We start from the raw sequence: 11,894 nt of genomic DNA, 5'->3' as shown, positions 1-11,894 counted from the left end.
TTACTCTAGCTCCAGAGTCTGTCCTAGCCCACCCAGCATGTAGTCCTGGGCCAGTCTGGGTGTCAGGCAGTTCCCCTGACCAGCTGCTAGTAACAAGAAAAATGGGGAGAGCTGTCAAAGCCCTGACACTGGTTTTACTGGTACTTAGGTGAGCAGGAAGCTCAGGCTCCCCAGGGCATCAGCAGGACCAGCTAGGTGAACCAGGTGGCAACTGATTGCCGCTGCAGCCAGTAAGCAGTCCTGAGTGGCACTGGATGGGGGTGGGGGCTTAGCTGGGAAATGGGTTCAACCTGTTTCCATAGCAACACTTCCATTCCCTGAAAATGCAGAACTCCAAGATGTCCCAAGATGGCCAACAGGGGCACAGCCTGGTGCCTGGAAGCATAGGGACATTTTTCTTTTTCCATTCTTCTCAGACCCCCTCTTTTGCATAAAGAGTTTATGTCAATTACAAAACCCAAAGAAAACCATCAACAAAAACCAAAGTCAGAGAGCTGGCTTCCCAGGACTCCCAGACCCACAACAGGATGTGAGATAGCAGCCCCACTGCAGGGCCTTTGCACAGGCTAGTCCTTCTGCTACAGTGCTTGTCCTGACACCCCTCACACCAAATTTGCCAGGCTGCTGCTCAGATATCACCTCCTTGCGAGGCTTCCCTGACCCCTGCTCAGCAGCCCCTCACGCACACAGACCCTTCTGGCTCCACGTCCCAACATGTGCCATGGCCCAACATTTCCTACTGAGCCAGCTGTTCTGTCTCCTTGCTGGGGACAGAGGAAGCCGAGGGCCAGAACACTGTGGGGCAGTGCCTCACCAGTGCTCAGCAGCCACTGGAGGACAGAGGTTGAGTGGGCAACCATCCCTCGCGCCCTCTGCCCAGTGCCTCCTGCCACCCGTGCTGCCAGCCTCTGCTCCCCATGCCCTCCAGCCTCCATGTGGCTCTAGCGGCTCCTTTCCTGAACCCCCAACGGGCCACCTTATCCTCTGACCATCACTACTGTCACCCCACAGCCTCCAGTGCTACAGACTGCTGTACATGCTGCCAGTGCCTGAGCTACACCAAGAACTCCCTTGCTGCCTGGCCCAGGGAAGAGTGGAGGGGACCAGAGTGGAGAGAACAGGGTGGGCAGTGGACTCACTACTCCGACTGCCCAAACCCCATGGAAGCAGGCCTGTCAGGACCTGATGCAAGCCCTGTCTGCCTAGCTCCAAAACTCCACCATCCCCACCTCTGGAGTGCTCCTCTAGACCGTGCACCCCTTCCTTCCGATGGGAGGTCCCCATCACTCCCCTCACCTCCCTGCGATGGCACCTCCCAGCCTGCAGCTCCAGGCAGGGGATAAGCGTCCAGCCTGTTCTTGCTGGCGCCTACTGGGCATGTGACAGGGAACCAAGCACAGGGCCACGGGGTCCCTTGAGGATCCCTGAGCTCCAGCTCATCTGAATACTCAGAGTCTCAGGTTCCCCCTAAGCTGCCTTCATCAGCTCAGTGACACTACGGCCTCTCAGTGCCTGTCGCCCGGACACCAAGACTGCCTGCTCTGGGACAGGACCAGCAAGATACTCTCCCCACCCTCCCTGCAAGCTGTGCAGGGCCACGGGAGAATGGGAGGGGGCCTGGACAGATGGTGGCAGAGGAAGTGTCAGCACAAAGGGGAGCAGGGAGGGCAGCCCCCACCCTAAAACATGCCCCTCCCCTGTGGACTGCCCCCCAACTACCCCACAGCCTAGAACCCGGGTGCACTTACACATCGGTCTCATCCCACAGGATGCAGGTCTGGTTGGTTGTGCCCTGGGAGAGAAGGGGACAGTCAGGGCCATGTGCCCTCACACCCAAAGGTCACTGGCCAACCACCCACAGGTACACTAGGCCCTGCCTATGTGGCTCCCTGAGAATTAACACATTTGGGAAGGCAGAGGCCCAGAACACAGAAGGGGCTGGACACAGTCATTCAGGCCCAGCTCAAACCCTACTGTCCACTAATTCTCAGACAGCTCCTGTCCCCTTTTAAGCCCAGTGGTGATAGCCAGCGGGGCCATGTGACCAAAGCCCAGCTCTGATGGGGTAATGGGAAGACCCTTACCAGAGAGTGAGTGGGCAAGGTGGGCTCCACAAACACCCCTATCCTGCTCATGTCCCTGGCCCCACAGGCATACCCAGGAATGCTCCAGGACACTGCCTCTACTAGGCCTGCTGTGCCAGTGGGATTCATGCTACTTAGAGAAAAAGACTCTGCATTTACAAGGCCAAGTTAGTCTTTACCCATGTGACAAGGGAGAGAACCAAGGCACTGAGAGATTGAGAAACTCCACCAAGCTGGCAAGGATAGGGCTGGGTTCTTCCTATGGTTTCCCACAGCCCTGGCCTGGGATTAGTGGTGTGACACTTCCCTGACCTGAGCAACAACTCCCTTGATACTCCTGGCTGAGATCATTCAGGAGCCCTAGCCAATAGGGCTAGAGGAGTTTTGACTGTCACTTCCCTGGATGAGGTCTGAGAGTCCCCAGGATCTCCCTGGAGTCAGTTGCCTCCCCAGGGCCAACCAGGCATCCCTGCACATTTGAACTTTGAAAGTCTTACCAGTCTAGGGTCACAGAGCAGCAGGGCCTGAAATAGAGGCACCTGTCCCAGGGGGTTCTGGGAGGATGCTTTCGGTGCTACAATCCCAGGGGATCTGCAGGGCTGGACTTGGCAGTCTGCTAGGGTTCCAGCAGAGGGGCCCCCACTTCCTAGCCTCAAGGGTACCCTGGGCATGGAAAGGGAGGCGTTCGGTAGGTGGCCAAGACTGCATGCACAGTCAGACAGGAGCCCTTGAGCACCTGGAACACTTACATTGTACATGTGGGCAAACTCGATCTCCAAGGGTGTGAACAGGGAGCGGGGTGGAGGCTTCACAGTCACAGAGATGACCTTGGAGTTCAGCACGGTCGTGTTCCTGGCAGGACAGATTGGCAGCAGTGTCATGGACCCAGCCTGGGTCCGCTTGCCTGCCACCCTTGCCACCTCCGTGCAGCCCACCCTCCACCTCCTCTCACCCTGGCCTGCCCCTTGCTCCCATGGGGGCTCCGGACCACCCTGCCTGCCCACACTGCCCACCTCTGCAGAGCCAAGAAGCTGCCCAGATTTCGATAAAGCACGGTGCCGACTACGAACACAGATGAGTCATCCGCCTCTGGAAGGGAGCACCTGGTCACCCGACCTGAGCTTCTGCCCGGCCAGCCCTCTTAGGTCTCCTCCCCCACCCGCAAATGCACACCCAGGGCCTTCAGCAGCTGGGAGAGGGGAGAACGGCTGGTCCTCCCCAAATAACCCAAGGGCTGTGGCAGGGCCAGGACTGGCTTCTCTGCTGGAAACTAGAGCCTTGGTCACCAAGATTCAATGGCCTCTGCCTCTCCCACAGTGCCTGGTTCACCTGTCCACTTGGCTCAGCTCACCAGGCCCCAGGAAAGCGGGGAGGGCTTCCTGGAGGGTGCTAGCTGGAAGCCAGAGGAGTAGCAAGGATGCCGCCCTGCCTCTTGAGGATTGGGCTGGACCCTGGGGGAACCTCCCAGGGTGTCAGACTCTGGGCCCAAGTTTCTGGCTTCCTGGGCCTCACCTGCCAGGCCTGTGGAGAAGACACTCTTGGATACTGTGACCCTGTCCTCCGGCACCTTGGCCCAGTCACCAGTGGCCCGCCAGCCCTTCATGGGGAAGCTGATATCAGTGGCACTGCTGGCAGGAAGCTTATGGATGCTAAGGACTGGGGCAGAAGAGACAGAGACAATCACACTAGGAGCCTGTGGGTCCAGGACTGCTGCTGGGGATGACCTCGCACTCTCCCAAAGCCCTTGCCACTTAGGCTGCAGACCCCAACTCCTACAACCTGGAGAGGCAAGTCCCCAGAGCCTGTGGGTCATAGACAGGGACTGTGAGGGACAGCAGGCATGGCCACAGTCCCCAGAGGGCAGGCCCTGGCTTGTTCTTGATGAGATCCACAAGGGTCCTACCCAGCCTTGCAGGACCCAGACTCAGACTCCAGTCCCCATGTCCCGGAAAGGGTCAAATTTGAGTCAGGGGTCTGTCTTACAGCCATAGAAGGATCCACAGGGAGCCCTTTCAGGGACACAGGCCTGATGCCTCTCAGTGTTATGACTGCTCTCTCACTTTCTCACACTGTTACATGGGGTGGGTAGAACCTGGAGGAATGGTGGCACCCAGGTGGGGTTTGGGGCAACTAAGCTTCTAGCCTCTGCAAAGCATAGGTGGGCTCTGTGCTCAGGGTTCCTGTGGAGGGGCAGTGGGTATGGAGAGGAACTGGGGATTGACAAGCAAGCTTGGGAAAGTGTGGCTGGGAGAGAAGTCAGTGGTGCTGGGCCCTCTGCCTATCCCCAGGGCCTGGCCAAGCCCTAGTCTACCTCAAAAACAAGGCCTCTTGTGTTTGAGCTCACAGACTCAACCTCATGGTCCATGTGCTGGGCCCCTGCCTACCACTCCTGTGCACACAGGGCCAAGGACGGGGCTGGAGGACAGAGGGAGGGCCTTCCTCAGACATGTGGCTTCTGTGGTCCCCTTCATCCACTCTGAGCAACACTGCCCCCTTCCCCCAGAGCCTCACATCCTGGCCTGGGGCTACTCACACAAATGTGGGGAGAGAAGGGGCTGGGAGGCTCTGGTGGCCCTCATGGAACTCTGGGTTGCTACAGGCTGTTCCTGCCCTGCCCTGCCCACACCTTTGTCAGACCAGGTATTTTGCTCTCTCTGCTGCCCTGGCCCTGCCTTGGCTCTGCTGACTCCCCTACTCCCTGCCTCCATGGACCTGGTCCCCTCAGGGTCTCTATAAGAGGCCCAGAGATAGGACTGGTCCCCCTCTCTGAATTTTAGTACCCAATGCAGCCGTCCCTTACTGCTGAGTGTGTTGCTATGAATGGTCAAATTCATGTGCTAGGCCCACCCTGGGAAGGCTCTAAGAAGGAGCAGTGGACACACACACCCCTTCTGAAGTATACACTGAGCGGGGAAGGTAGGAGTGACCACGGCAGGTGATGACATTTCCCAGCAGTGCAGTGGGGAAGTCCTCCCTTTGGTGGTGACTTTGGAGAGCTGAATGGTAAGTGTTCTGGGCCAAGATCTAGGAGAAGCACATTCCAGGACAGGGAAAGGACGTGTCCTTGAGGGAGGGAAGTGGGAGGGGTGAGGAGTGAGGGACAGAGTGCAGGAAGAAGGAGGGGCCACCTTGCTGCAGCTGGGGAGGGGTCAAGGGCACTGAGAATGGCCCTTTTATAGATGGTCTTGCCTTAGCAGTGGAAAGTGAGGAGGCACACAGGCAGAAGTAAAGTGACTTCAAGGTTCTGGAAGGAGCCCCAACTCAAGTGTTGTGCGTGAAAGCCTTTTAGACATCCCAGGCAACAAGAGATGCTGGATCTGGATGCAGAGAGTGGTGGGCAGGAGTGAGTTTCAGGCCTGGGAGGGGAGAAGCCCAGGGAGTCTGGGCCTGCTTCCTGGGGGTGCAGGTGGGGAAGAGACCAGTGGTGAAGGGAGAGGGATGGAGGGAAGGCAGGAGGTGGCCAGCAGTCAGGAGCCACACGCCGCCTGGGGTGGAGCTGAGGGACACCAGGGACTAACTACAGGCTGTGTATGGTGAACATCATACACTGGTGACCTGGACACAGAGCAGAGGCTGATCCTGATGGGGTGGCCTCTGTGAGTACAGGATAGAAGGGGAGCAGAGAGGGTGAAGGACTGCAAAGGTGGGCTCTGGGAGTTGCGAGATAGGGCCACAGGGAAGAGACCTGGCACAATGGGGTCATTTCAGGCAACAGAGCAGGCTGGGTAGGTGGGCCAGGTTGGCACGTCCTATGCTAGTGGCTTCCAGGTTTCAAGGGCCAAGGGTGGGGCTTGAGCAGAGAAGCAGAGTCTGGGAGAGTGGGTGATGGGCTGGAGCAGGCCAGGGAGGGGACACGTTCACACCGAGTAGAGTGTGCAGGGGTGGTTCAAGAGGACAGAAGGTCCAGGTGATGGCAGGCAGAACCCTGTGAGAACAGGTGTTATCAGCTCCTAAGGGAGCTGTGGGACTGCAGATACTGTTCTGACCCCAAAAGGAGTGGGGACAGGTAACAGGATGCAGCCTGGGTGATGCTCCAGAGTGGGGACACCACAGGGCTGTGATCAGATTGGGTCCTGGGGATCGAGGTCCTCAGGGGACAGAGGGCCAGTGCAACGGATATGTGTGTGCAGTCCCTCCAATAAACAGGGTGCTGATGAGAAGCCCATTTTGCCAGGGCCCAGAAAGACCTGGATGAGGGAGAGTGGGGGGTGACGTCTGGGGTCTAAGGACCTCAATTCCAAACTGGTGGTGTGGATGACCTCAGAGGGACACGGAGGAGTGGGGGGGAGGGACCCAGGAGCCCAGGGCACAGGACGAAGGCAGTCTTCCCTCTAAAGACTGTGGAGGTCCGAGTCTTGGGAGACAAGGGATGGCCAGGGCCATGGCAGTGGGGTTACCTGATGACTTACACTGGGTGAGTGAGAGGGGCTGTGGGGTTCATGAGGGGATGAGGTGAGTGGAGTACAGAAGCTACAAGGGTAGGAGATCATAGCACATGCAGGGTGGAAGGAGGGCTGCACGGGGTGTGCCAGAGCATGTGGAGTGTGTGGGGTGCTTAGAGTGTGTAGCAGGCATGGGGTGCACTGGTGAATAGGGTGCCAGGCTGTGAAGGTGGCTGGAGGAGCCCAGGGCCTGTGGTGACAGTGGGTGGCTACCCTGAGGGGTCATCGGCTCAGAGTTGGCTCCTGTAGGCTCCAGGGTTGTGAGTCATGCTGGGCTGGCATGGTGAGGTGCTGGGCCAGGAAGACTGAGCCCCTTCCTGGGCCATCCCTATATGGCTGCACCAGAACCCCCTTGTCTGGGCAGTAGCACCTCCCCCAGGAAAAGGGGGCCTGGGAAAGAAAAGGGGGCCCTCAGAAGGCTGGTGCTGTACAAACCACACCAACCCCACTGGCCAGGGCCCTCCATAGCACCCAGCTAGCTGCTTCTGTGAAATGAGGGCTGGGTCCACTGGTCTCAGGGGTACTGCAGCTGATGGAGACCTGGGACCCCAAGATCCTAGGACAGAAAGCAGTGCCAGCACAGGGGGTCAGCTTAAAAAGTGTGGGGACATTTGCCTGGCCCAGGATAGCTCTTTCTGCTACAAATGAAGGGACATTTAGCACAGGGACTAATGAAGTTTGGCCAGTCTCAATCACATCCCTGAAAACTAAGTCTTCCCACTGGGAAGGGGGAAATTTCCCTCCCTGGTACTACTGTATTCCCAGCTGGGGTCAGCACCCACTCCAGGTTCTTCCATGAGGGAAGCTTGGGAAAAGTGGCCTATGAGAAGAATTTGAGGGGACCAGGGCGATGAATATGAAGTAGATTTGCAGTGGACATTGGTAAGGACAGCCACCATCCACCTCCCAGTCCCAGGCTTCAGTCTGTCTCCTCTATCACTCTCCATATCCCTGTAAGGCAGCACAATTACTGTCCCATTCACAAACAAAGGAACTGAGGCTCAGCCAATGCCATGAGCTGGGAGAGTCCAGGCCTCTGATCAGCTGTGAAGGTGCTGAAGTGACAGGGACAAGGAACCCCAGGCCTCAGGGGTGCAGGTGAAGAGTTGGCCGAGGGCTGGTAATGGAGGAGCCCCCCAAACAGGTCTCCAGGTCCTTTCCAGGTCTTATTCTTTCCCAGGGCTCCCACTATGGAGACCACAGAAATCTAGAGCTGACCTTAGATGCCTGCTCAAGAGGGCCCACAGAAGGGTTACATTCACTGCCCCTTGTACAGATGGGGAAACTGAGGCAGGGGCCCTGCCAAGGGCTATAGGGCAGGCACAGAGGCCTGTGGGGAGAGGAGACCTTACCAATGGCTTACCTAGGTTGTCCGTCACCTGGTACGCGTCCCTCAGGTCCTTCATGCGGAAGCCAATGACATCCACAAAATCCTCCACCAGCCTGAAGAGCTCCTTGGCATTGGGGCCCATCTGGGGGAGGAAAAGAAGCCTAAAGGTGGGGGTGGTGCTTGCACTCAAGCTGGGGACCCTGCTTTCTGTACTATAAAGAAGCAGGGCTGGTGGGCTCTGAGGGTCACCTCCAGCACGAGTGGGTCACAAGACCAGGGGCTGCTATGCCTGGGCCCCATTAGTGCTCCTAGGCAAGGGGATGAGGAATCACCAGTGATCCCCAGGGCTGCACACCAGATACTGCCCTGGGGACAGCAGTGGCAGACTAAAAGTCAGCCTCGAAGGAAGGGAGGCTGATCCACCATATCCCAGTCTTCTGGACTCACACTGTGAGATCAACAAAGTTTCCCACTCTCCTTGTTAAACCCCACGGGACAAGGTACTAAATGGAGGCTCACAAGGTTAAGTGGCTTCCTCTAGGTTACCCAACTGGCAAGAGCCTACAGTGGGATTCAGACCTACAGCCTCCCAGCATGGCCATCAAGGTCCCCTTCTCAGATTGGCCTGGGACTCGGGAGCACCAGGGATGTCCATGCTCATCCTGACACTGTCAATCACAAGGGCCCCAGGCTCTTGTCCATACCAGCTGGGCCTCCTCCCACTTCTCCCGGTTTTCCTCTGCCAGCAGGTTGCTGATGATCTGGACAAAGTTCTGAAAATAGGAAGAACCAGTGAAGGCGAACATGGTATTAGTGTGTGATTAGGATCTTGACTCAGCCTATAACTAGGACCAGGTCTCAGTGTATGACCAGGAGCACGGCTCAGCCTGACAAGGATCAGGGCTCAAGTGTAACCAGATATGAGGAGTCAGTGAGTGATCATGATCAGGACTCAGCCTGAGGCTCACTGACCCATGGCCAAAGCTGGGTCTGGGTCTCTGACTAAGGTCCAGGGCGGCCCCCAACCATTCTCCAAGGAACCCCTCTCCGCAGCTGCCCTTCCGGGAGCCCACCTGCACATCCCCTGGGGTGGGGCTATAGTAGGCCCTCCTGAAGATCTCAGTCATGTTCCTGAGGACGTCAATGGTGGACAGCAGGTCCCCACTGTAGCTGGTTCCGTCTTGAGAGATCTCCACCAGGGTCTGGATGACCTCTGAGACTCCCTCCCCTGGAAGCCCACGTTGAGCCTTGGCCAGGTGCTCTCGGGTCTGTGAAGGATGGAGAAGGCTGGATGTGTCAGCTTGCAGGGCCTTCCAAGCAGGAACTAGAGACCTTCCCCATCTGGAGAACACTCTGTAGCCTCCCCCTCCTCAAGTCCACAGAGTAGGCGTGGCTTGGGGAGGGGCCACTCTCACCATCATCTGAATGTTTCGGTAGTCAATGGAGATGCAGCGGATGTAGGTAGGTGGCTCCCAGTAGGCGATGCCCTCCTCGTCCAGCTCACAGCGCCGCAGGATGAGGCCTGGGGAGACCTCCCACGTCTCAGGTGGATGCTCACTGCCAGGCACAGGAGTCCCCACACAGCTCCCACAGGAGCCACTCTGCCTGGGCCCTCTGGCCTTGCTCCTGGAGACTGCACATTTCTGAGACACGTTGGGCATCTGCTCCAGGTACTCGGCACCCAGGGCTTTGGTGAGCCTGCTGCCTGGAGTGGAATCCTTGGCTGACTGGGAGGATGGAGGTTCAGCCAGCACCCTGGGGCTGCCATCCTGGTGTCCTGTTGTGCCCAGAGGGCTGCAGGGACTCACCAGCTGGGGACATGGGTGTCAACATCCTGGAACAAGGCTCACCCTGATAAAAGGCACTCCCAGAACACCCCAGAGGAGCAAGGACAACTAAGTGCACATGGCGGTGAATGTTCCATAGAACTTCCAGGGCCCTGTCATGCAACAGGCGCCTGAGGTAGCCTGATGCGGAATCTCTGAACTACTGATTTAGACAGAGACACAAAGTGGGGGTATAGAGGTGCCCACATGTGGCACCTGCACATGACATGGATTTTCTTCATCCTGATTCTGGGGATTTGCAAGATGCCAGCAATGACATGTAATGAAAAGGGAGGTGGGAACACCAAGCATGGCCCAGCACTTACTGCCATCCTGGTCCACTGTGAGCTACCCCCAACCAATCCCAACAACAGCCCACCTGGAGGATGGGAAAAATGAGGCTCAGAGAGGATGAGTCATTTCTAGAATGTCACATAGCACAGGGCAAAGACAGTGTTTGAAATTAGGCTTCCAACCTCCCTACCTGCTGCCTCTTAGGTACAGAAGCCGCCTTCCCTTCTTCAAACAGGAGCAATGGTGAAGACCAACACTGGAGAGCTGCCAAGCCCCTTTCCTGTGGCCCACTTTACTCTTCCACCCCCTAGCAAGTCTCCAGTCACTTCCTGGTGTGAGGATTATAATAACCACTGGCATTCATGGGGAACTCCTCCCCTGCCGGTCCTGCAAGCCCAGATAGTGTGTTGACTACACCGTGCCTCGGTTTCCCCACTGGTGGCAGTGGGGCTGTCTGAGCCCCAGGGTGCCTGCAGAGACTTCCCTATGAAGACAGGACAGGAACTCTGTACACTACTTGATGTCTGGCCCTCACCTGTGGCATTGCGGGGACACCGGACTGCAGCCACCTCTCCAGCTGGTGTGTCTTTCCATACCACGGCCCCATAGTTGTCCTCATCACAGATCTCATGGGGCTCTACCAGGAGACCAGAAACAAGGGCAGGAGTTTGGGAAAGGGCTGGGAGCTGGCAGTAGGGCATCCACTGTCCCAACTAAGCCAGAGTCACTGGCACTTCCTGCATTCTCCCCAGGGCCAGCCACAGCATGGGAGGGGTCTCACCGGGACACCGCTGGGTGCCGCACTGTCGGTACTCATCCTGCGGGCCTTGGCAGGCTGCTCCCCCGAAGAAAGGCCCGGAGCAGACACGCTCTCGGCGCTGGCTGCCACCCCCACATGTGACACTGCAGCTGCCCCATGATGCCCAGGCCTGCCATTTGCCATCCACTGCAGGGGGTAGTCAGACACAGAGGAACAGGTGATAGGGACAGAAGGGTGGGATCCAGGAGCAGCAGAGGTACAGAAACACTGGCCACAGGGACACAGAGACACAGGGACCCACAGGACCCAAGGATGTGGACAAAGGAACCCAGGGACGTAAGAGTTTGAGCAATCAGGAGAAAGAAAATTGAGACCAGGGAGGAGAAACCTGAGATCAGCTTGAAAGAATAAAATAAGCCCTCACATGGTGCCGTCCCCCACACATAGGCCCCATGTGCCTCAACTCCTCTTGGCCCACCCCTGGAACCCAGTCCACAACCTCCCCTAAGAGGGGCCTCCCTGACCTGGGCATTGCTGCAGGAAACAGTCTCGCGTCTCCACCCAGTGGCCCTGGCACTCAGCACCCCCATAGGAGGGTCCATTGCACTCCCTCGTGCGCTGCTGCCGGCCCTGAGAGCAGCTGGCAGAACAGGCGCTCCAGCTCGACCATTCATTCCAGTTTCCGTCCACTGCCCGGCCCAGAGGGAGGAAGGGGACAGGTACACAGTGTGAACACCCAGCACTCCACAGCCAGCCTGGGACACCATGTGAACACCCCCACAGCCACCAACCCACACCCCACCTGGGACATAGGTGAGAATGCCAGTCATGTCTCAACCTCCCCCCTGGGTACAGCCTGAGGATCCAAACTCAAGCACCCTGACGTGGTCTGGGGTAGGCAGAACTGGGCCACTCCCCCCAGCCGCTCCCTCTCACCTACCAGGGCACAGGGCGATGTTACAGAACTTGGTTTGCTTCTCCGGACCTTCGCAGGGGTTGCCTCCGAACTGGGGGGGCCTGCAGGTGCGCGTGCGGTCCCGGAAACCGCGGCCGCAGGTGCTGGAGCAGAGGCTCCAAGGAGACCACTCATCCCACGCGCCGTGCACTGAAAGGGGCGGGCGCAGACGCTGGTGCTCTCTGCCTCTGGCCAAGGCCCTG

The 11,894-nt window shown here is 58.0% G+C and overlaps 1 protein-coding gene across 1 annotated transcript in view; it reads right to left on the bottom strand.

Annotated features, from left to right (window-relative positions):
• Window positions 1–1,744: 1,744 nt before the first annotated feature.
• The window catches only part of LOC104872898 (adhesion G protein-coupled receptor B1), a 21,971-nt gene continuing 11,821 nt past the window's right edge, over window positions 1,745–11,894 (bottom strand). Inside the window, exons 5-16 of the mRNA XM_010639266.1 lie at window positions 11,677–11,841; window positions 11,261–11,425; window positions 10,758–10,922; window positions 10,512–10,613; window positions 9,272–9,378; window positions 8,930–9,124; window positions 8,561–8,629; window positions 7,890–7,998; window positions 3,597–3,740; window positions 3,098–3,173; window positions 2,834–2,936; window positions 1,745–1,792 (exon numbers count right to left, since the gene is read on the bottom strand). Of these exons, the coding sequence (XP_010637568.1) occupies window positions 1,745–1,792; window positions 2,834–2,936; window positions 3,098–3,173; window positions 3,597–3,740; window positions 7,890–7,998; window positions 8,561–8,629; window positions 8,930–9,124; window positions 9,272–9,378; window positions 10,512–10,613; window positions 10,758–10,922; window positions 11,261–11,425; window positions 11,677–11,841 (1,448 nt within the window). The remainder of the gene's footprint in view (window positions 1,793–2,833; window positions 2,937–3,097; window positions 3,174–3,596; window positions 3,741–7,889; window positions 7,999–8,560; window positions 8,630–8,929; window positions 9,125–9,271; window positions 9,379–10,511; window positions 10,614–10,757; window positions 10,923–11,260; window positions 11,426–11,676; window positions 11,842–11,894) is intronic.

This window comes from Fukomys damarensis, unplaced genomic scaffold (assembly GCF_012274545.1).
Source record: "Fukomys damarensis isolate Sample0158 unplaced genomic scaffold, DMR_v1.0_HiC HiC_scaffold_5, whole genome shotgun sequence".
Classification (NCBI taxonomy): domain Eukaryota; kingdom Metazoa; phylum Chordata; class Mammalia; order Rodentia; family Bathyergidae; genus Fukomys; species Fukomys damarensis.
The sequence above is the reverse complement of the archived record's forward strand: the minus strand, read 5'-3'. Positions and strand labels throughout refer to the sequence as shown.